At 41.6% G+C, this 25,017-nt stretch overlaps 1 protein-coding gene across 2 annotated transcripts; it reads right to left on the bottom strand.

Annotated features, from left to right (window-relative positions):
- Positions 1–2,444: 2,444 nt before the first annotated feature.
- csrnp3 (cysteine-serine-rich nuclear protein 3) lies at positions 2,445–24,147 on the bottom strand. Of its 2 annotated transcripts, XM_069532513.1 has the most exons (6): positions 23,744–24,147; positions 22,175–22,216; positions 8,075–8,243; positions 4,723–4,982; positions 4,234–4,530; positions 2,445–4,105 (listed from the first exon to the last, which is right to left on the bottom strand). In XM_069532513.1, exons 3-6 carry the CDS (start codon positions 8,235–8,237, stop codon positions 3,005–3,007), a joined length of 1,821 nt encoding a protein of 606 aa, XP_069388614.1. In that variant the 5' UTR covers positions 8,238–8,243; positions 22,175–22,216; positions 23,744–24,147; the 3' UTR covers positions 2,445–3,004. The 2 variants fall into 2 exon arrangements, with proteins under 2 accessions (XP_069388614.1, XP_069388615.1); XM_069532514.1 differs by lacking the exons at positions 22,175–22,216; positions 23,744–24,147 and adding an exon at positions 11,361–11,781.
- Between the last annotated feature and the right edge of the window lie 870 nt (positions 24,148–25,017).

Here is a 25,017-nt window from a genome sequence, read left to right as displayed (position 1 = left end):
GTGAATGCATGTTTGGATCTTTATGATTAAGTTGCGAGAAAATAAGTTGACCCTGAAACACGAAACATAGTTCGTGCAAACACCAGACTTCATTTTTTATCCAAACTTCAAGTTACTGCAAAAATGCATCTGATGATGTGACGTTTTATAAACGGCATAGATGCAGGTCAAAGCATTATGATGAATGGTTCTTCAATTCTCTCAATCGTGGCAGTGTTTATTTGTATTATTTAAAATTGTACACCTGGTTTTTATTTTTTGAAAGGAAACATTCAATGTAAAATGAATGCACCCAATGAATTATATCTACAGATCAAATGCCTCAAACTCGTCTTCTGCATCTGAGCAGGAGTCCACACATGAATTTCTGGTGCAGGCACTGGTGTTTAGACTGAAGTGGAATAATGCAAATGGTTTTGTTTGGTGAGGAACAGGTCAAATACGAGTGTTTTCTTAAACTGGAGACTGTTTGGTGTTTTGTAAAGAGTGCCTTGGTATTAAGGTGTTATTTTGAGCTCAATAAATGCTGTTGGGTAGTATGTCTCTTTTGAGTTTCGGATTTTATTGATGTAGTTAAAGGTTTTTAACAACCCAGCACTTCTGTACGTCAAGGATTAATTACTTCCTACACACAAATAATAATTTTGCCTAAAATGTTGACTTTATGTATCTAAATGATCTATACTTATGTTTGATGTATAGGTTTAATGATATTTATCAAATCACTCTCAAGTTATCGGACTCATTCAAACTAACTCAACATGAGAGATGTATTATGCAATTGAAATACATAACGTCAATGTTTTGGCATAATTCTTTTTTTAAATGTGTATGAGCCTTCAAGCCATCTTAGATCAGCTGATAGAGTGCTCTAAATCTATCTCTGCTTTTAAATCGCTTCTTAAAATGTTCTTTTTAGTTTAAATTTATTTTATACAATTGTTTCATTTAAATTTTCATTTTTTCGTTGTATTGTCTTATGAAGCACTTTCTCACACATTTATTATTACTCTATGTGGTCTGCAGAGGGCGCTTTGCACTAAGAAATTGCATTACTCATAACAGGTTGCATGGCAGCAATAACCCCAGTGCTGTGGGCCTGTTGTGTGCTTTAACACAATATTGCATCTGCAGCAGTAAGATCAGAAGAGCAGTTTTAATCCAACATATTTCAAAATCATGTTAAAAATGAAGTAATTGAAAACGAACTTGTTTTTTATCTACACTTGGGGGGGGGGCAAACACATTGAAAAAATCTTGTACAATTTTGTGCAAAACATGTGCATTTCACGGAATATGAAGTCAGAGTAAATAAATCAGGCACATAAAGCTTTACAACTCACAACCAGCATGAAACAAAGAAAGACTATTCCAAGATAGTGAAGCAATTTACTCGATACAGACTTTTAGGAAACCACAATAAATACAACATCTCAATATATCATTCATAATAAATACTGGAAAGTAGAATGAAACACAGGATTCTTCACTGGATGCTGTGTCATTGTGTTTACAGCCTTCACACACCGTATGCTTTGGCACAATGAATCTGTACTGACAGGCTACGTTGATGCCACTGACACATGATCACCAGAGCGTCTGTGCTAAACCCCCAAGATCATAAACAGTGGGCAGATGTTTGTAAGCTCAGAAGAGGGACAAATACCTGTGATCATGCAGGAGCAAAGAGCTCAGCGACATATTACTGTACTGTTCACTGAATTATTGCAGTCTCCAGGTTGTTGAGCAGTAACCTTTTATTTCCCTTTTTCTGTCAGTGATTTTACAAAGATGTGGTAAAAGGTTATTTACAGATTTTTTGGGTGATGAAGTTTTATCATCTGGCTGTGGTTTTCAGTGGCTCATAGGACTAAGGAGTCTAAATAGAGTTAAATACTGATATGAATCATGTTTGATAATAAGCTTTGATTGTCAACCTCGACCATTTGCCCCCCCCCCCCCAAATCTCAGTCCTCTTAAAGAGAAAACCCTCAAACTATTGCACTTAACGTTTCACTAGATCAAATCAAGATCCACATAAACATCTTAGACAGCGTGATGTAGCTTATGCAGTGATTAACCCTTTTCTCAAATCAAGCCTGTCAAGCTAATTAAATGATAAAGACAGTTCTATTGTCTATGATGAGTCATAGAGCTTCTTGTACTTTTAGAGATATGTCAAAGTGCTACTTTATAAATATCCTTCTGTTAATGAAATGCTTCAAAGGATAAATCTTCATTTGTTCAGTGAACAGAGGGAAGGAGACGTGAGGGGCCGTAGTTTTAAGTGCAAAAGGCTGTGAATTGATTCTAACATGTGTGATGACGTTTTATGCTATTGATGTTGTTTTCCAAACATACAAATAAGGGTTCAGGCTTTTTTTCATGCTTTTCCAAACCATAGAAAAGCGTATAATAATAGTGACAAAAGAAGAGAAATGTACTTCATGTATACAACACATTTTTTATATATATATATATAAAACAATAGCAACTTTTTTTCCTGCCCAAATGTCACAGAGATTCCCCTAAAACAGCATGCACGTCGTTATCAAAACATTTACAATATATAAGTATGCACATAATTCAGAAACAATAAATAAACTGACAATAAACCTTTTTTTTGCACATTTGACACAAACAGTAGACATAGAAAAGTAACATTTACAGAACAATATCTGCTTTAAACTAGAACTCTACATCTTAAATTACATGATACATTGCACAGCATGACATAACTGATATTTTGATTTTTTTTTTCTTTCTGTTTTTAGTTACGGACACGCTGCAGTGCAGAAACCTTCAGTTCCTCTGAACCATTTCCATCATCCTATGGCTTTATAGTTACAGATGAAATTTCCGGCGGGCTTTGAATTGCTTTTAAATGCAAGGTCAGATAATTTAAAGAGAAAAAGGCCATGATTATGTTCCCATTCAAACACAACTTGGTCAGGCTCCAGAGAAGTTGCAACAGTGAAAAGAACACTTAAGAACACGTGGCTCACTAAATGGCTGTGACCTCGGGGCAATGGTCTGGTAAAGGGAGGTTCTTAGTACTGTTCGCTAGTAAGGACAGGTCAGATTGTCTGTTAACGCCAGAGTCTTGCTGTGGTGGCTCAGCTGTCATACATGAGCTGTAGGAACTCTGGGAGTTATTGTTCAGGTAGTTCTGGAACTGGCTCTGGTTCTGGTTTTCAGGCGGCTCCACAAACGCCGCCTTGGACAGCACCTTCTTCTCTGGATCCACCGTGTAGCAGGTCAGAGGGGCGGCTGGAGCACCGTTGGTCAGGGTGAAGTGGTGATTGGCTGTGTATTGTTCTGCAGCCTGATTGGAATAGTCCGTGTACTGCCCGGCGGCCACGTTGAACGGCCCTTGTGCCGTGCTGCCGTTGGTCATGCCGACTGGATCTTGGAATGCTAAGGCTTCCCCAAAGGGTTCACTGGGTTGGCTGGTTTGGCCACTGGAGACGGCACTGGAGCTCCCCAGCTGATAGTACTCTGCCGAGGGGGAGTTCATTAAATAAGTGTTTCCATTCATGTGGTTGTCGTGTGCCACAGAGACGTCACTGTAACACAGCACAGAGGACAGAGGGACCACCTCACTGTGCGACACCGGCGGGGTCGTCACGTCATCCCCAAAGTTCTCAGACTCCTCTTCATCCTCCTCCTCCTCAGAGTCGCTGTTCGCTAAACTCTGTGTGCTTGAGTCAGAGAGTCCGCTGCAAACGCTGCTACTGTCCTCCTCGTCTTCATTCTCATCTTCCTCCTCGTCTTCTTCGTCCTCTTCTTCATCGTCCAGCGGCTCCTCCATTTCATCCATGTTCTGCAGGTGCACGCCAGCCGTCTGTGGTCCGGTGTCGGACAGCGAGTATTCCAACCTGTGCTGGGTCTGCACCAGAGGATTTCCGATTCCCAGGTCGTTGGTTTCGCTGCGGTAACCATTGGCTGGGGGTGCCTGCTGCTGCTCACGACTCTTCTCCAGTTCAAGCTTCATTATAGTGTGCAAGAAATGTGTCCGAACACGGATCGGATTGAACTCCACTCTGCCAGTTGAATTGCTGCAGCCCTCTTTTGTACAACCACATGGAAATGACATGCGGTCCACCTGAGGGAAACACAAATTTGCTTTAAGATGCAGTTCATTTTATTTTGAGATGATCTGTGTTGTGTATAAAAACAACTAACTAAAGTAATAGTTCCCTGCACCTTTCATGTGCATGTCCTGGGACTTACCTGGCACTTGATCCCTGCGATGCTGCAGGCACAGGTCTCGGGGTCACAGAAGACTCTGCAATCGCAGCCACAGTCCTCCCTGGACATCCGGATGGTCCGCAGTTCATGTTTCTCCTCCACATCAATCTTCTTTACCCCGGAGGTACGCAGCAGCGCCCGGCGCTTTTTAGTGGTAAGCGGCTGCAGGAAGAAGTACTCGTCTACCTCTGTGTTGTCCAGGTCAATGTCGTCATCGGAGATGTCCTCTGCCGTGAGCGTGTTGGCCTCCTCAGACTCCACTGTGCCGTTCTTAGTCAGCTGAAAACAAGAGGGAGTCACATCCAAGTCATTTATGATAAAAGTGAGGGAACAAAGAGCTGAGCCCAAAGACAGAAAGGTCTATGAGAAAAAAAGATAAATGTCTTTCAGACCAAAGTCGTTTGTAATTCCTAACACAGCCAGTTTGATACCGACATCCACTGACTGACGCTCATATCACAAATCACGTACCTTGAGTTTGATTGAGCTGAGCTTCTCCTCCTTCAGATGGTCCCGGAGCATATCTCTATGGATCCTCTCCTGTTCAACGGCAAACTCACCCAGTGAGTACTGCCTCACCCAGCTGTGCCTGTTGGACATGCCCAGTGTGCTGCCGCCCTGGCTGGGCACGCTGGTGAAGCCCTGCCGCCGGCTGAAGTAGTAAACCGTCACATTCTCGAAATGCACCCTCCTGGTGCGCAGACGCTTCTCTCGCTTCAATATTGAATCAGCTGCAAAGGATAATGGCAAAAAATGTGCTGTGTTATGTCTGTTTTGACAATTCATTAATCCCATATGGAAAGAATTACAGCTCCACATTGCAGATCAGAGTGCCGCTCGAGCACAGCTGATGTTTTATCCTGCATACAATCTTTCACATTGGAGTCAAACACTTTTATAGCCATGTAAAGCCTGTTAATATAAGTGACTTTTTTATCATAAAACCAGGGCCACAGAACTGCTGAGACTGTCGCCTCCTCCTGAAATATGAGGAATTCTTTCTTGCCGTCTTTACAAGGCGTTCCTCAATATGTTGAACTTAGCGCACCTTCATAAAATAAGGATTTTATCGTATCTCTGAGGTTCTGCTTGGCGTGTGAGTCCTCGGTGTCTTTTTAAGGAGAGCTCTACAGGAAGGAGGGGCGGAGAGGGGGGGCGAACAGTGGAGCATAAATAATCCCCCCCGCCTGCCTCAGAGATGAGGAGTGCTGGTTCACAGAAGCAGCGTTCTCAGCATACACCGCCATATCAGACAGACAGGACAAATAGAAACCATCTGGTTCTAACAGCTCTCCACCCCCCGGAAGAGGAACAATGCATTTCATTGCAGATGTAGAGCTGTCAGACTGAGGGACGACACAGCAGAGGTTCATTACCTACACAAGAAGAGATGCAGAACACGCGTCCACTTGTACTTTGTGTCAAAACAGTTAACACACGTTAATTAGCTTTTTCAAGAATCCCTATAGGAGTGGGACACAAGATTGGTACTGCAATATATCACAGTCCTGAATCACGAGATACAAAAATCGATATGTTGGCATCAAATATTATTTCGTACATACATATATAGTTTGACCAGTTTATGGCTATTTCACATTAAAAGACTTTGTGCATTTGTTTCATCTCAGTTTGTGTCAAACTCAATGAAACTGACACCAAACTGCAGAGAATAAAAGAATAATCCTGCCATTAACCATTTTAGCCAGATATCCTGATGTATTGGTATATGATTGTCTTACAATATATTGATTATTGCAGAATAGTTATAAAGTGATATTATTGTTATCATGGGGCATGTATCGCTTATCGTATCCTATCACGAGTTACCCTGCAATTCCAGCCCGAACATTAAACCATCATATTACATATATACAATTCTGCAAACTATAGTCAGCAAGTGTTGACGCTCCAAAAATAGAAAATGTTTGTCCTCTTTTCCCTGACACCTCAGCATGGGGTGTATCATAAAATCACTTGATTGTTTCATCCTGCTGCCGACACGGTCAGTCACCGCTTATGCACAATGCCACTTCACAGGAGTCTTAATAGTGCACAGCTCCCTTGGCACTGACCCTCTCAAGCCCACAGTTACCAGCAGCTGCAGCTGACACCGAGGCGAAGGCTCAGCCTCCAGGGACGCAGCACCCTACTTATGTCTCTGCCCCCTCCCTGCAGGAAGACGGCTAATAGACTCTTGTCTGCATGTCATTTATACGTATAATCCCAAAAATTTGCCTTTACTTGCATATACTCATCTCTTTCGAACAAGGCTCCTGTCTTTTGCTCCTTCAGAATCACACTATTGAGAATTTTTTCTCCATCAAACATCTAAATGCTTTCACAATCCCCCAAAAGGATTAATAAACTACAACTGTGTGATCTAGTTCACTCACATTTCTCAGACATTAAGATTCCCATGAGCACATTGTTACTTATTGGAGATGACTTCAGTGTCCTTTTGAACCTGCCGGGGAGGGAGACGTGTTTTTGTTGTGGTTGGTTTATTACTCAATTAAAAGGCTTTCTTCATTACAGAGTCAGTTCAAACCGGGGAGAACTGTGGAATCTCTCAGTACCCGACCTCTTTTGAAGCATTTGTAAATTAAAAAAGCAAAACTGACAATCTGCAGAGAATCCTAATGTCACTGCGACGTCTTCTTAAAAAACCCAAACTGCTTTTTCTACAGAAGATTAATCTGCCAGTATTTTGATGATTGCCTGAGTCTCATTCAATAAAAGCATATTTGATAGTTTCAACTACTTTGATGTGAAGGTTTGCTGCTTTTTCTTAGTTTTAAATTGTTGCAAAATTAATCGTTTCTAGTTTTGCATGTGCTGATATATCACCTTAGGGACACTCTTTTTACCAGAACAGATGTTTTATAGATCAAACAGTTAATTGACAAGTGGATTGATTGATGATTGAGAAAATAATTAATTTATCAATAAATCGAATGGCACACAATAGAGCGTATACTTCCACCGAGTCCAAAAAGCCCCCTATAAATTAGGCTGCACCAATTTTTACACACTAATAGATATGAGTTTCTGAAATGACTCTGCTTTTTTCTTATCAAGATACATTAATTATTCCCTGCATGGTGAAGGTATTGAAAAGCGTCATGAAACAAAGTGAAAAAAAAACATTCCTGGATCCATCCCCTGATCCTGATCCCCTCTACAATTTAACACGTTCTACTCGGACCCATAACACATCCTGCCACTAAGTTTTGTATAAATCCTGGGTGTAAATATACCCATCTTTGATCATACCTAATTTTTTTCATGTGCATTTTGACTAAAATATCTCCTACAACTCCCTACTCCTCAAAAATGGCTATTCCATCAAAACGATATGATTTATTTAAGCAGCTATTTCATAATTTTGCTTCTAGCTGCTGTTCACAGACACTGGTTCATTTGCATGTACAGTGTCAGCAGTGTTGCACACACACAGCTTGAGCCTGCATCAGCTCGTTCTCACACTGATCCTATTAAGGGAAACTGCCTGTGTATCCTTTCCTTTATTACAGCACTGGACTCATTATGTCTTATATTGTATTGTATATTAATGTCTTCATGTTATACTCCTGAATCAACAGACACAACCATTTGTTTCTTTGACCTGCATGCTGCATTGATCGTGAGCTACAGAACCATGCTGACTCTGAGGGTCACTCCCATCTTGATTAAAAATCCCTTTCAGCGCTTTAGCTTTGTTTTTCCATGTGATGACTCGATGACATTCATCTTAACATCAATAGCACACGTTGGCCACCCTAAGAACAATGCATGCATTTAAAAAGACACGGGCACTCACGGGTGAAAGGGCCGGAGGCTGAGGGGTTGACACTGTCACTGCTATCTCCACTCTCGCTGCAGGAGACCTCATCATCAGACTCCCGCAGGGAAGAGCACGGGGAGGAGGTGGCCTCCACCTCCTCAAATTTCCTCTTCAGTATTCCGCTCATGGCCTGCTGCATCTGCACCTGAAACCAGGAGACGGCAGAGGGGCCACATATTATTTAATATCCAGTTTAGGGGCCTTCATAATCCTCAGCACACTCAATTAGTAGTGAGACAACACACCCACCCCATCCCCCTTTCATACAAACACACACACACACACACACACACACACACACACACACACACACACACAATCTCTCCTTCCACTATCATTCCAGTGTGGACCAACTGGACCAACTAGACCTCTATACACCTGGAAAGCAAATGATTAAACAGCTACAGGCTAAAATATGTTACATGACATCTTATAGATAACAGAGCAGATCCATAGCCTTTTTTATCTGGGTGCGAACACAGCCTGAGCTTTTTCCGTGAAGTGTGGCGACAACATGAAGGGATTTGCAGTACAGCTATCTGTGGCACCAGAGGAGGAACAGGTGAGGTGCTGTTCAAGTGACATCCTGTAGCTAGCTTGTGTTATTTGTCAGGGGAAAAAAAGGAAAAATGCAGGAACAACAGAGCAGAATCAAAAAATCCTTGTAATGTGCTCCAAATGCAGTCAATAATCATGTCTTTATGAAGCACTGTCAAACAAATAGGCAGAATGGACCAATAAATAACACCCAGCTGGAGACCTTTTGTTTGTAAAATTGCCAAACGTGAATTTATTTTGGAGGTTCTTTGGTTAAATTAGGTGCAGCTATATCATGCACAGCTGATCAGTGTAACTAAATAGGGGAGGCTATAGCTCTTCATACAGAGGCTGCATTTATACTACTACATTTTCTACTATGACCTCCGTCCACACGAGCGTTTTGGCTCTGTAAGGTTGGACACTGAGATTGTTTCACAGATTGCATGATTCGTCTCCTACGAATGTGAGGAGATTGTAAATGAGGAACTGCACAACAGTTATTAGCAAAGACAACAGGGTCAGCAACACTTGTAATTGATTATCCATTTTGGTTTTCCAGTGCACGTGAATGGTCGTGTGATATATGTTTTTAAATGTGTAAGTATAGACGGCAAACAAAACTTATAGGAGAGAGATAGAACAAGTATGGATGCAAGCTTAAGCAGACCTAGAGTTTTCAAACTAAGAATGAGCCAGCAGCGTTTCCAAACTTCTTCATTTTAGCGGCTCAGTGTGGACATGAGATAAATCTTTAACGGAGTTGATGTATTTTTAAATGAAAACATAGTAGCAGGGATGTTGCATAAATAGTCGAGGCCTCATATGGTTGATGTCACACAAGTGTTCCAAACCACTTCAGAGTCAGTCGAGAGGGGCCACTCTCTCTGAGTGTTGATGCAGTTAGATGTATAAACAAGAGCCAACTCATCAGTCAATACACAAAAACTAATCACCACTACACTGGAGCTGGCTCTAATCATATGTATAGTAACCGTCATGTTATTTTCTTGGTAATATCGTCCTGCCGTCTTGCTGACGAGGGTTGTAATATGTCAGGACTTAGTCATTAGTCATGACATTAGTTGAAAATGCAGTCATTCAAAGGATTTCATTGCAGAGTCTCATGTTCCCTGTTTAAAAAGCAGCAGCTGGAACCTCATGTCTCATTTTAAAATAAATAAAATCCAGTAACTGCACTGCTGCTGCTTGTATAGCACAGCGAGGAGTGCTATGACTGGCAGCTCATCCCTCACTGCCTTCGCTCTTGGAAGCTGGAGCCGGTAAAGACGGCGTGCATCTTCTTCACCCAGTCCCACTCTGTCTATATCTGCCAGAGCAGCTTGTGGGGGAGTTCCATTCACAGACTGTTTCATTTGGGCTCTGCTATTGAGTCATTACAGATGCAAATGCTGCCTGAAGAGAATAAGGTGCTGGCAGCAAAGGGGGTCATTGTTCCCGGGGGGGGGGGGGGGTTGTTCAGTGTTCAGTGCAGTGTCATGGCACCACCAGCATTTGGAAAAGCTCCAGCGTCAACAGCTCTACCTACAACTGAGGAATGTGAGGCATCGTCCATTTGGGAGGAAGTGGAGGAGAGAGGAGCCAGTTTGGATAAATCTCATAAAAAAAGAAGTAAATCGTCTTTATACTGTAAAGCCAATAACTGAGTTGGATAAAGGGAAACAATCAATCCACTCTCTGTGCTGAATGATGACAAAACCTAACATTAACTAATGACTTGTGAAATATATCAAATTATCCTTGTGGGATTTCAAATATTCATCAACATTTAAAGATGCTAATCTCACATGAGAACAGAAACTGATTTGATTCACCACAGCAGGAGTGGAAATTTCCAGCAGAAATGTTCTGTGCAATTTTGTTCAATTTCCTAGAAAGGGTCCTAATTAGATACTATTGTTGGAAACCTATTCATATGCTTAGCCCTCAGCTGATGCTGCACTGGGCTTTGATACCAAAAGTGGTTTCCATGGAGATTCTAATGCACTCTCTCAACTAGTGCGTTACCATATGACTGTTCCCTGTATTGCATTCAGTATGTGATGGCTCCTCATGGTGAAACGAAGCCGATTCTGTGAAACCAGTTCCTTTCTCAGATTGATGCATCACTGGTTCATGTCTCATCTGACAACAGGAGGTAAAAGTTAAAATCTTGACTGCGGACTTGCATGACATCATGGGCCACAGCGCTGAGGGTGTTCTCGGATGAACCTCTTTCATCATGGCTAAATAAAAAACAGAGAACGCTGCTTCTTTTCCAACTGCTCCTTCTTTCTTTGTCTTCACTGTTGCCTTCCCAGTAATCATGGCTGGGCAGCATACACTGTGGCACGATGGAGAAAATCCCAGAAAAAAATAATGCAGCAGAAGCCAGCTTGGAAAGCCCCTCCCTGTGTTTGCCTCTCTCTGCACACATCAAGTGTGGAAGCCAACTCTTGTCCTTAATCAACAGCACTAACAGCAGTGTGGCACGCTTGCCTTCTTAATACAATTAATTTTCTTTAGGCCCCTTGTCATTCACGAGGTTCCCACAGTCACAGAAAAGGGATGTGACAACACACAAGGCTCAAAAACACTCATAACCAGTGACGACAGCAAGCCTATGGCATCTGGAGCAAGTCATGACACATCAGTCCTGCAATGACCACATAACACTCCGGTGTGTGGGTGTGTGTGTGTGCTGGCCCTCACAGGAACAACTGACCTGTATCCTCTGGCAGACTGTTCCTCCTTTCACCTCTTCTCACAGCAGCACAGCAGCCGCACAATCATAAATGCAGCGATTCAAAACGAAAAGAAAGGTGAGACATGATGAATGAAGAGGTTCCCATTTTGTTTCAGTCCACTGACTTGCAGCGACCCCTGAGCTCCACGGGCATTAGAGGGAAAAAAAAGTGTGCAGGAGCGAAAGAGAGAGACTTGCAATTCTCCAGCTCGGCCTGCATGTGCTGCCTGTACCATATGCTTTATTGTTGCAAGAAGACAGATTTTCTCATTTTAACTATACCTCTCTGTTCCTCTACCTCCCTTTCTCTCTCTCTCTCTCTCTCTCTCTCTCTGTTTCTCTTTGGTCACACAAAGGCTCATTAGCTGCAGCCGGCTGAAAGGCAGCAGCCTGACTGGAGTAGAGTGGAGCAGAGCAGAGGCAGCCTGAGATCACATGGGTGGGATGTCTGAGAGAGAGAGAGAGAGAGAGAGAGAGAAAGAGAGAGGGAGAGAGGGAGTGCCTCTGCTCCTGCTGTCTGCAGATATTTTTACCAACATGAGCTGGGGAGGGGAGGGGGACGGGAAAGGGGAGGAGGAGGATGTAGGCAGAGGTATGGGGGAATCAGAAGGAGGGAGAGGTGGATGAAGGGGGGGGGTGCATGTGTAATGCAGGGCAGTGTGAAAGAGGCGTAAAGGGGGGGTGAGGAGAGATGCAGAGAGGAGGGAATAGTAAAGTGGGGGGGTGAAGAAGGGGTGGAGTGAGAGAGTGGGGCAAAGGAGAGGGGAAACATCCGATGCCAAGAATAACACTATTAAAAAACGAGAAACTGCAAAATAAAAGCCTAAAAGAAAAGTCCAGGATACATTAAATTCATCAAGAGAACAAGATTAAAAGTGGCAGTTGTCCACCTGCAGAGTATATCTGCACAGACAGGTCGCAGAGGGAATTTGGAACACACACACACATGGAAGAGGCTGACATATACTAACTCAAACACAGGAAATACGATTTGTCAGGACTGTAGCGCAAGGGCTCGCAACACTTCCTATGCCAGGAAGTTCTGCAGGAGAGTGAGTGCAGGGGCCTCAGCTTGTGCAGTCAGAGAGACACGATATCGCTCCTGCACTCATTTGGACTGTATGTCAATATAAAAAGGCCATGCACTTCCTCTTTTAGGGCAGCTTTAAGCCTGGAGGTTTTTTGACAGCCAGCACAGCATTACAGTCATTACAAACAAGCGAGAGCATAAACACAGTTTATAGTGTAGTAGGAATAAAATTGTATTTTATTTACTGGAAAAAAATGTTTTAATGTGTTGCACAAAATGGTTAGTTACGCTTGAAGCAGATTTGCATTTTTTCTGGATCATAAATTGACATAATTTCAATCCAGTGTGGGTTACATGGGAAGTTTATAAAATGTTTGGTGAAGCCAAAGTATATTGACAGTTTTATGTGAAACAATTTGTGTTTTTTCTTCAATGCATCTGGAAGAAAAGCAATTTCATTCAACCCTACAATGCTCTGCATCCTCATCATTGTCCTCACTTAACCTCCTCCTCCATCCCTGTTGTCTGTTCCATTATCGAGCCACTCCAGGAAGCAGCAACAGCCCTTTAAAAGCAAACATGTCTATAGAATGAAGTCTCACCGGATGATCGGATTTAATCAGGAAATGTTTCTTTCTCGTTGGTCATCTCATTATTTCACCACGTTGTAAATGATGTTTCAGGTAATCTGAGCTGCATTTCTATCTGAACATACAATACTGATAAATGCAGCAGCAGTAGCAGTACCAGTAGTAGTGCATACTGTAGGGTTTATATTCTGTTTAGCAGTGACTTTGTAATGGGTCCTCTAAAATGGTGGATGTATACAGTACATACTGTACTTTGCTGAGCACTCAGAGATTACAGTAGGCTATTATAGCTGGACGCATAGTAACAGAACTGCAGCAGCAACAAAATGCTTTACCCTGTACCCACAGATAATATTAACTGCACAGTTGTTCTTTTCACTGCATCTTAAATCTCAAAATGACAGATCCATATGTGTGTGTGTGTGTGAATCACGGTGACTTCAGTGAGTCATACTAATATTTGGGGAGGTGTTACAATGATTTGTGCCCACTGGATCTGTGGGGTCTAATTCTAGGCTACCTGACAGGTGACAGCAAAGCTACTAACTGTTAATGCAGGTAAAGGTGGCAGAAACAGACACCTAATTTTTTTGTCTTTAAATTAGTTTTATTCCTCACATTTTATTACTCATGGTACTTTGGCCCAATGTCAGCTGGGATTGGCTCCAGCCCCTTGCACACAATGGTTCCAAAGGCCATTCTCTTAATACTTTATGCCTCACTAAGATCATAAATAATTATTTTACTGCTTACGATTTTTAACCAGTTAAAGAAACAATACAGGAACAATCTGGAACAACTCTAATCACAATGGTAGAGGTGAAAGTGAATATCTGCATCTGTGTTAAATTACCTGTTGGGTTAAAATATGAGGAAAAACAATCTGACCAGTATTTCTGCTCTTAACAGTTCAAATTAAATGAACCATTGCAATAGAGGTAACAATTTCACTGTGGAAATATTAAGAATACGGAGAGTGTGCTATTATTATACATTTCATACAATGTATTTATCTCTTTCCCCCCAAAACACGTTTTTTTTTTTCTTCCATTCACTTCTTTCAGCACCTTTAATGAAATGTGTTATTAGACAGCCTCATCTGCATTCCTTTAATGATTCATCCATGAGCATCTCATACACATGCTGCCCCATTACATAAAAATGCAAAACATAAGCTGGGGAGATAGCATTTGTTCCACCATGGCAACAGTGATGGTGACCCATATTTGCTCTGACTTTCAATAGGTTTTTTAATTTCAGTGGAGGTACTTGACAAAGGACATGCAAAAATAAAAGGGTTTGAAATTAATCAAAATCTAAACTTTATTTGTGTTGCCATACAGAGATTGAGGTCATATGCAAAAGACCTTTACAATTCCCACTCTCACAGATGAAAGGTACATTTTGAATATATTTTTAATTACACCTCCAACACAGTGCTCTAGTTTAAGACAAATAAGAGAATAGAGTTTGTACTAAGTGTTCTATTCTATTCTTGGAGCAGACTGTGAACACTTTATTGAAAAATGTTGCAAAGAATTGAAATTCTTGAAATTGAAGGTACAGCCCAACCCATGATGTATAGATTGGGCAAATATATTGGCTGATGACATATCAGTATCTGCATTTGCAACATGAACTAAGTGTTTATATTTATATTTTACATAATATTTAAAGTAAGCAATATTTAAATTACTTATGAACTGTAAGATATCAAGCCTCAATTACATTTATGTGCTGTGAGTGTTTGATAGTGTCAGCGATCTCACCAGAAATCTGAATCTGAACCCATCTGGTGTCATGACAGCATATCAGCAACTGTTTAGCAGCAGTGGTAGTGAATCACAACCTTTAATGGTAGAGACTGGAGTGAACCCATGATGAATCATAGCACCCACCCTTATCCCTTATATCAACACCCAACACACTTATCTCACAGTGTGTTCAAACACCGTGCGTAACAACTATATACTGTAGAGTTCACTACCAACACAAAGGGCCTCTCTCCATCGGCTGCACTGAAGAAGACTGTAATGTCATCGGCTATTATTCATAGAAGATTTTGCAGTGCACCCGTTATGCTTTTCCAAAAAGTATAAAAGATAAATGGGCAGGTCATAAACAGTGAGTAGACAGAAGTTTTCCACGAGAGGCAGTTTGTCTCTCCTCCAAAGCTGTTACTGTCTCAGAAATACAACATCGCATCAGCTACAGTATGTGAGCTTTGCCAAACTCAGATAGTCCTCTACTGAAGCAGACGCCTTGATAACATGCAGTACCAACAACTCAGAGCAATGCAAACTGAAAAGTGCAGTTGTTAATAGACTGGCTAGCAGGCTCAGAGAGATATTGGTGTGTTCATGGAGGAGCCACACTCTGTGGCCAGGAAGAGGCTTCCAACAAAGAAAGAAGATGTTTGATAAGTACTATCACTTTATCCTTACAGCGAAATCTGTGGTTTGTCAAATAGAAGGACCATAGAAGTGATGTAATAGTAATGGCGGCACCCGTGTCCAAGATATTTTAGCTTCATTGTTGTACAACGGGAAGAAGTGGGAAGACTATGGTGGAAATGAAAAGGCAGTAAACATGGGATGTATCAGTGAGGCCACCAGAGGCATGTGAGCCGTTGTTGTGTGTCTGCAGGTTGTGTTATTCTCTGTGTGTGTGTGTGTGTGTAAGGGTTTGATATAGATTGTTTGGCTCCCTGTTCTGTATTTGCGTCTGTCAAACGCCTTTGCCATTCAATATGGCCGGTCGCATCACAGACAACAACAGAGTGTTTCCACAGTGACGAGGAACACATTTATCCACCCCAGATGGCTTGGCGGATGTTTTTATTAATTCTTTCTTTCTTCTTCTTTTTTTATATGAGAAACTGTTTTTCATGGCGGTAGACTTTGAGTGACTGAGGGGGCATTCCACTGGAACCAACTGATGGGATTACGGAGCAGAGAGAGAGAGAAACCCTGAAACCACAAAAGATCCCGGGCCACGCAGCCAGTCTGATGTGGCGTTCGATCTCATCCATCACCGGTGTCACGCTCAGCCGTAAACAGCAACCTTGAAAGAGAGAGAGTCGGCTCAGCAGAGAGAGTGAGAGATGTTGGAGAGGGAGAGATAAAGAGACCGATAGAGGGAAAGAGAGGGAGGCTGGGTCTCAGCTGGACTCCCCTGAGGAGAGGCTATGGCCTGGATGATTATACAGCTACAGATGATGTCAGTGGAGGATCCCTGCCACAAACACACTGCTCACATATTCAGTGACACCGTCTTGTATATGGGGGTGAGGTACATTCCTAAATTAAACATGAAAAGGCGACGGTACAATGTGTTTTGCGAGAGGTCAGGGGGGCATCTGCCTTAATCTGTGTGCACTACCAGCAGGTGTTCAGGAATAAGACATTAAACGCATGTCACTTGTGTCCTGTCCTTGGAGAACTCGAGAGACCACAGGGCAAATATGAACGAATGCGACCGATGGTCAAAATCAAATAGTGTAACACAAAAAGGTAGAAAATAGAAAACTCTACAGACTCTTTGTCTAATTTAAAGAATCCTGCAGAATTGCTGCAGTTTAGCTCCAGTATTGCAACCTGAAGCTCATTTATTATCCATCCACAAAATGCAGCTGCCCTGTCTGCCGTTGCTCACTGTGAGGTACAGAGCGATGAGGAAAAAAAAAAAACACCTGGCAATTTTGTGCAGCGACAGTGACAATAAACATTTGCTGTTTTACCGTTGTGCCGCAATAAAGGTCAGATGGGAAATTATGCAAATAAATAATATTAGTCGTCAAACACGGCCATTTTCACTCTCAATCAGCTTTGAAAGAATTACAGAATGCACCGGGGAGAAAAACATTACCCAATTAAACACAAAGGGAATCCATTTAAGGAAATGTTGCAACATCTACAGATTTATGCAAATGAGACTTCACATGCGCTCTGTACATTTGTTAACTTGCACTTGCCTGAGGCTGCAGACAGATCTGCTCCACACACATGAAAGGGGGGTGCAGGGGAGAGAGAGAGAGGAAGAGGGGGAGGGAGTGTAGCCCGCTGCTCAGCACTCAGCACACGGAGGAGCCGCAGCCTGGCGATGTCTGCTGCAGCCTCCATCCTGCAGCCGAGTGCTGGGATTCATTGATCTGCTCCTCCTCGTCACAGAACAATGGAGGAAGCTCCTTATTAAGCACATGGGTCCAGGGTGAAGGATGATCACTGCTGCTCATCATAGATGCACCCATTTCATTCTAACATCTTGTAAAAGCATTAAAAGCTGCATAACTGTCAGTAATATCAGTGGCCAGTGCACCACTCTAATAGACTTGTATGAGAATATTCTGGCAGGAAGATGCTGAGAGCCTGTGAACTAATTTGACTCCTGACATGACTGTGTCTGCATTTTTAATAGTTCACAACAGAGGGCATTAGCAGGGTTTTAATTAAATAGAGCCACATTCTTAAGGCATTTCATCCAGCATCACAACAGTCTTTGTCGTTACAAGCGGTGATCAAAATACAGTATGTGCAGACAAATACCGAACCCACGTTTAATGATTTGATTTGCGGTAATACAAGTCACACGGTGCGGTGAGGCATAATCAGGTACCCTCACCCTCGTGTCAATCACAATGCTCGGCTAAATTATTCATGGCTTTATATTTTATTTATGACTATATTTTCCCATGCCACCTGAAAGTTCGCAAAAGCCAGTTTGCTGGCAGAAACAGAGCTGCCAAAACATTTCACAGAGACAGGGCTGCTTTCATCTCTCACACAGGCTGGGAAAGCTATGGGATGTGGGGTTCACATTCTGCAGACAAGCCTTATCATTTATATATAGCCAGTATCATGTAGAGATCTTGAATCGCTTTTTTTATATGCAAAGCATTTGCAGTTTTATCTGAGGAAATTCATGAAGTAGGCCAGCTCTGCATGAGACTGCAGTATATGGTGAATTATAAGTCAATACTTTGTGGGGGGATGTTATTCAAATGTAAACACACCTAATGTTAATGTTGGTTTGTTGGTTGGGATTGCATTAAAAAGTTTTTTATGTCGACATGATTCTGATAAAATCCCAATTTAAGTTGCGATAATGTGTGTTAGGATTTAGTGCTATGAAATAAAATTTAATTGAACATCATCATCTAACATATTTAATCAAATTTGTACAATTACTATTTACTATAATTCCCATTGTGAAATAAGTGACATTATATCATTTCTATTCAATTTTTTATGGGTTTACATGTTTTATACTTTATCCTGAATCATTTCTGGTTTAATGTTTCCAACAATAAAGCTCATTTACACTGTACAAGATCACAGTTCAAATTTAAAATACAAGGTTTTCCTTGAGCATGCTTTCTAAAACTGTTGTCAGATATGACATTTTGGGAAAATGTCTAGAAATCTTGGTTCTCTGTACATTTTCTGAAGTTTATGCTTCAGGCTTCCCATTTTCTTTCAAAATGACGTCTTCATCGGCTTCATCCTCTTTTTCACCCTGGGATATTCTCTTAGTCCTTTTCACGTCGTGTGTTAGAAATATCATCAACACGCCCACTCACTGATAGTGAAGAGTTCAGGAATTTTGAAACCACCATCCCTGAGATCCACCAGCTCGTTCTCCTCTCCACCCAATCACAACCTAACACACTTGCCTTTAGCCAATCACGTACAAGCTGTCAAACTTGAAATGTGTTTTTTCTCTCTGCTGTCAATATGGTGTCGTTTCAGTACCGTGGAGTTTTGTGAACCATGTCCACCCCTTCACTACTTCAGCAATCAGACCCTCTGTTTCCCTCACAGGAAGACGTCCCGACCTCCTCTCCATTCTTCATCACCACCACCAGTGTCTACAGGCTCCAGGGAAGTTTCCTTCACAGTAAAGCACCTAATATTCAGAACCATTTCCCATAGTGATCTACTTCCTGCCGTGTTCTTACATTCCTCCTGTTCTCAATAAATTCAATTTACTTCAAACTTTCTCTTTCATGAGTCTCTCCTGATTGAATTGGTATTCATTTGTCAGTTCTAACTTTTTAATTGAAACTGCTGCCATGATGTGACAAAATTATGTGACAGTGTTTGATTTAAGAGGATTTTTTAAATTCTTTTTTTTTATGGTCTGTGTTGATTTGAATGGTCATGAGAGATTACACAAATCAGGCATTTGGTTAAAATGGGATGACATTTTAAAAAAGGCTCAACATGTCATCCAAGCTTTTTGTCACAAAGACCTTCATCAGAGTATGAGAATTGACTTATGCTGCTAATACTTTCAACATGGTTTAACTTACCTCATTGTCACTGAACACACACTCTCTGGATGTAAATACTACAAAAATAACTTTAAAGCTCCTATAACATTTAATTGTCAGCTGACCGGGACCCTTAGGTTTGAATGTGAAAGTACTGTATATGGTTGTTTTTCTCTGTGCATCAGCCCAAAATACGCTGACGGCCTGTCCAGGGTGTTCCTCACCTCTCAAAGGATAATCAGTATCCATAATGAATGGATGGATGGACAGCTCCATATATAAATATACATGTCTCTCATATTTGATCTAGAATTCTTAGTTTTGCTCAACAAGAGCTTTCCTGTATTTAAAAAAGCTGCTATTTATGTATCACTGCAGTGGCATCAAAAGTGTCACTAATTAAAAACATTAATTTTGTACAGTTGTAGAATTCAATATAACAAAAAGTTACAGAATTAGTTAATTTTGACAGCTGTATAAGCGTTAATGCAGAGGCTTACCTCGCACTGACAAATAAAAACTCATTAAGGTTTTGAATTTTCTCTTCTTAACACTTAATTAGCTGGCAACAGACAAAAGATTCCAAATAGGTGTCATGGCAACATCTCAAGAGAGCACAGACCTGAACGGTGAAAGCCCTGAGCTCAGCCAGGAAGGAGCCAAAGACACAAAAACCAGTCCCATCAAAAGCTTTTTAAATTGGAAGCATGAACCCTGCTGAAAAACACAAAGCTGCTCTGTGATATAAAAGGTTGATATTTGTCTGTACGGCTGTGATGTGGGTCATTGATGCTGTGATTTCAATTTGGAGATCAGGAAGAGAAGAGGCCAATTAACACATGCACAGAAACAAATCATGAAAAACCACACTCAGCCTGGTGAATTTTGGATCAGCTGTGGACCATCGATGATTTTTCTGAGAATTGTGTTTGAATCATAATGAAAATAATAAATTCAGACATATTTAGGTGGTTGGTATAGATGTTTGTAAGTTTTTACTTGCCAGGGAGGTTTTCATCATGGTTTATTTGTTTATTTTTGTTTGTGAGCTGGATTATGCAAAAAACTGCAGAACCAATTTCCATTTCCATGAGACTTGGTGGAAGGATGCGATGCAGCTCACAAAAGAAACAATTACATTTTGATGCGAATACAGGAATTTTTTTCATTTTCTTTAATATAGTGAGAAACATTTTCATTGATTTCTCAGAGAATGATAAATTGATCTTGATAAAAAAAAATAGGACATGTGTATGGAATTGATATGTATGGGTGGAAGCAATTTGGTGCAGATCCAAATAAAAATCCAGTTCTAGTGAATCTGTGGTTTCATAAGGAGTCTATTGAGCCTTGGTGGAGGTATAAACTCTACTGAGTACTATTCAAGTATTGTATTTGTCCATGGTAACTGGGTTGAAAAGAAATGTATCTAACAATGCCCTTAGATTCTGGATGAGCTCTATCAAGATATTTCTGTGGATAACTAATTCATTTCTTTGTTTTGTGCAATTCCAATAATGTTTAATATGTTGCATGAATCTGTGTAGCCTGGTTTAATATTAAGTGCAGTGTACTGACATTCTGGGACGATTTTTAGCATATAACTTAGAAAATACATATTTTATATATATATACATATATATATATATATATATATATATATATGTATATATATTTATATATATATACATGACATTTATCTGTGTGAACCTCCAAGGTCGACCTTAAAGCCACAAATTCAAGTTGTTCCCACATAAAAGAAAAAAATGAATTCAGCCGTGCGTGAGAACCTTTGCAACTAGACAGTTCACCCACACCGGCCTCCTGCAGAGAGAGTCTTTTTAGTGCCGTTAAGCCACAACACCTTCCCTGCGAATCTTGAAGGGACGACATTCTCTGCTATCAGGCTTCAGCCATCTGCTCTACAGTATGTAATAGCAGCGCGGCAGAATCCCTTATTCAAATAAGTCCGCTTAATGATGCTGCTTTTCACAAGTAAACACATCTACTTAATGTTTCAGTGTCCTTTAACTAGGTGCCACGTGTACTAATTAAATCCTGCTCCTCTGAGGACTGCATGGGTGCTGATAGATTGAGGAAACAGATGGATAGAGGAGGAGAAATACACAGTCGCGAGGAGAGGCCCCACTACCCAAACACACGCACACACACACACACACACTCACACACACACACACACACACACACACACAGAAACAGTGCCCACCCCCACCTCACCTTTCAGATCTCAATCACAAAGATGGAAATGGTTGTGTGATTGTGTGTGCACGGACGCATGTTAGAGTGCACGCTGGTGCACAGCAATGGACTGATGGTGCTGCCTTTTCTCTGTGACAAAAGAGGCTGGAGGAGGAACAATGAAGAACGTAGGGAAGGATAATGATGTTGCCAGATTTAGTTCTAATACAAATATAAAACCAACAGAGGATTATTGTTGTCTATTAAATACATTAAAATAAACATATTGGATGCCTTCACAGAGAATGTATTAGGATCTCTTTCCTGCCTTGTGATTTCCACTTTATTGTAACTGTGGTTGTTCATTAACAGACTAACAAAATAAATATCAATCATACAACACAACATACTCTAGAAAGAATATGTCCTCTTTTCATCACTGTGATATCAGAGGCATCTCTCGGGTATAATCCGCTGAGAATAGCGCAGCTGTCTGCATTGACTAAACACTGTTGTCTGCCTCCACATCACTTCCTATCTCGTTATCAGGGGGTTCTTTTGAGGCAGTGTAGCAACAGTTGCGTGTCGCAAGCATTTTGCGAACACCATCTACCTCGCAGGCATGAATTCAATATGTTGATGTGTTGTGAAAGCTGGTGGCATTATTATTATTTCAGACAGCGAGTAGGAGAGGTGGTCTTACCTTCAATTAAATATATTTATACTGCAGGGACCCACGTCCGTTCTGTGAAGGAGAGAAATAAACGGGATGTTTAGTCACAGAGAAAAAGTTTTAAAAGCTGCATAATTTATAGGGTCATGAGAGGTCAATTAGAAATTCTGCTAGAGACCATTGTTTTTGCAATGCATGTTGTCATCACAGCAACGGTACACGAGGAAACATTGCAACCTCAGACATATGGATGATCGACTGAGCTTTATCTAAATCTCTTTGTGAGACACTCTTTCCTCGTACAACATGGTGGGTGAGTTGGCTCTGCAGGGACCCAGGCTCTCTTCTCTCAGTCTATATATGAGAGGCTCTCACAGCCAGTTTGGCCGTGGACCAGTCAACTGTACTCATAAGTACAGCAGCCTGTACGACACACCTCAACAACAATACCCAGAAGGCATGAGAGCTCGAACATGCATGTTCCATTTGGCTCTGTGACCATTTCAAATGTACACGAAGAGTTGTGAAGCTCAGGGGCTGAGCTATAATCTGATTAGCCCCTGAAATGCCCTTGGTTTTTAAATACACTATTTAACCACTACTATCAATATTAACAATTTGTTGAGGATTTTTATTTTCTAAGATTTATTGATTTACACAATGTGCTTTTTCTAAATATAATATATGGCATGTGGCTTTGCTCAAAGATTTAGAGCTAACAGTGAACTAGGAATTATATTAAATGTGCATCTTAAGCCCATCTCCCACTCATCAAACCCCACTAACACCCACTAACATCTGGCTTTCGTCTGCAATGGGAACGGATACAATCGGCATTCGCTCCCGGGTGAAACCACACAGGTTTAAATTGGCTCTGGCTCCAATCGGCAGTGATGGAAACATGCTAATTCGACAACAAGGTGAGAGAGCGCCTCAGTTTTCAGTGTATTCTTGTAAAAATGGTATATAACAGATATATATAGTATGGTATATTACAAAAGGGCCTTTGCTGAATCAGGAATTGTGCGCGTATGTTAGTCTTATAATCGACCTCTCTGTGTAAATTGTGGCCCCCTTCATGGCCCCTGTATGAGAAAAATCCTAGTTAAGCCACTGGTGAAGGATAACAATGGTCAGTGGTTTAGGTGGAACAAAGAAATCTTGGTCTTCACATACTGGTATAATTCTCAGTTTTTCATATCAGTCACAGCAGAGTGACTCCTGAGGTGTGATGTACAGAGGAGTTCGACAAATGGACCTTGACCATGTTGCGGAAACAAAACAGGAGGTAAACACATCAAATCTAATTCAAGTCAGATCGTATTTGTGCAGCTCATATTCACACATCACAATTTACTTTAAACAATCTGTACAAGCTGCAACATCCTCTGCCCTCAACCCTAAGATGAGGAAAAACTTCCAAAAAACATTTTAACAGGGGGAAACACAGAAAGTGAGGAATCCCTCTCCCAGCAGCACAGACAGAAACAAACAGTGTTTAAAGCAAGAGAAAGGATAAGAGAAACAAAGGTTTACAGTTCTCCATCTTATTAATCTGTTAAAACACAGACCCATCATCTAAGATCTGATCATACTCACCATTCATTTCTGTTGCTCTCATCCAGCCAGTCACTGACGCCCCTCTCTCTCTCTTTCAATGGACCTCACAGTCTCCTTCTCTGAACCATGTCACCGTCTTCCTCTCCTGCGAAAATCCTGCACCCAGCGTGTGTGTGAGACCATTTAAAGCCCGGTACCGGGTTCCTGTGGAGCGTGAACTGGGTCCTGGGGCCAACCGGCACAACTGACGCACATCACATTCGCTTTCACAGGCAACTCTTCCGGCTGCTGGGAGGGGAACAATGGTGCAGCAGCAGCACACTGACAGCTCCACGGACAACGTGACTCGCTCCGTCCAATCGTGGAGTGAGGAGAGCGGCCACAGAGCTCCGCTGCTGCCGCCTGATCACTGGAGCCTCCGCGCAAACCCACTGTTCCGTCATGCGCCAGGACTGTGGCCAAGCAGGGAGGGATTCACACATGTCAGCGGGGATTGATGGCGATTCATAGGCAGCAATACATTTACAAAAAATAATAATTTGGCAACGTTTTTATTTCCAGAAATGAGGAGTCTTTGTCATTATTGTAAAGGAATATCTCATGAATGGATGAATATGCTGTTTGAGTCTGAAGGTTTAAACATCTCTTTGCCTTTGGATACACCTGAACAATGTGCTATAATAAATAAGGTATGACAATATTAAAAATGTTTTAGTTGAAACTGAGCTTTTTACCACCAGGGATGAATCTTGGGGTGGGGCCAGGGTGACACTGGGTCCATTTGAAATCTGATAGGCCCCTCAAGTGCCCCTGTCTTGTCAGTAGTCTTTTTTTAATATAAATTACACCATTTACACCAAAACCCTGTAACCCAATAAACCAGCTAATAAAGACGATTGACTCTGTTTTCACTGCCAGTAAAAGGAATTTTGTTTTTTGTTTCCCCCCCCAGTGTGCCGCTCTCTAGCCTCACTTTTTTGCTGGAGGAGCTTGTTCACCCGAGTGTCACGTTTTCAATCCAAGATAACGTACGGATGTGGGCTACTTCAGGCAACAATGCAGCACTTCTGACCTTCTTGTGGCCCAGATGGTAAAGGATGAATATGGTCCAAATAGCACAAAACAAATCTGGGCCTTCTTTGGCACCTTTGGTTGACATGCAGTACAGTGGCTTACTTGTGGCCCAGATCTGGCAAACAGGAGCGGCGCGCCCAAGTACCATGATTCCACACGATATCCGAGACGGATGAATGCTGATTGAATCCAGGCAGACAACAAGCAGATGTTAGCTGGTGTTTGAGGGTTTTTTGACA

This window comes from Paralichthys olivaceus, chromosome 10 (genome assembly GCF_024713975.1).
Source record: "Paralichthys olivaceus isolate ysfri-2021 chromosome 10, ASM2471397v2, whole genome shotgun sequence".
NCBI classification, from domain to species: Eukaryota; Metazoa; Chordata; class Actinopteri; order Pleuronectiformes; family Paralichthyidae; genus Paralichthys; species Paralichthys olivaceus.
This window is presented reverse-complemented; position numbering and strand designations above follow the sequence as displayed.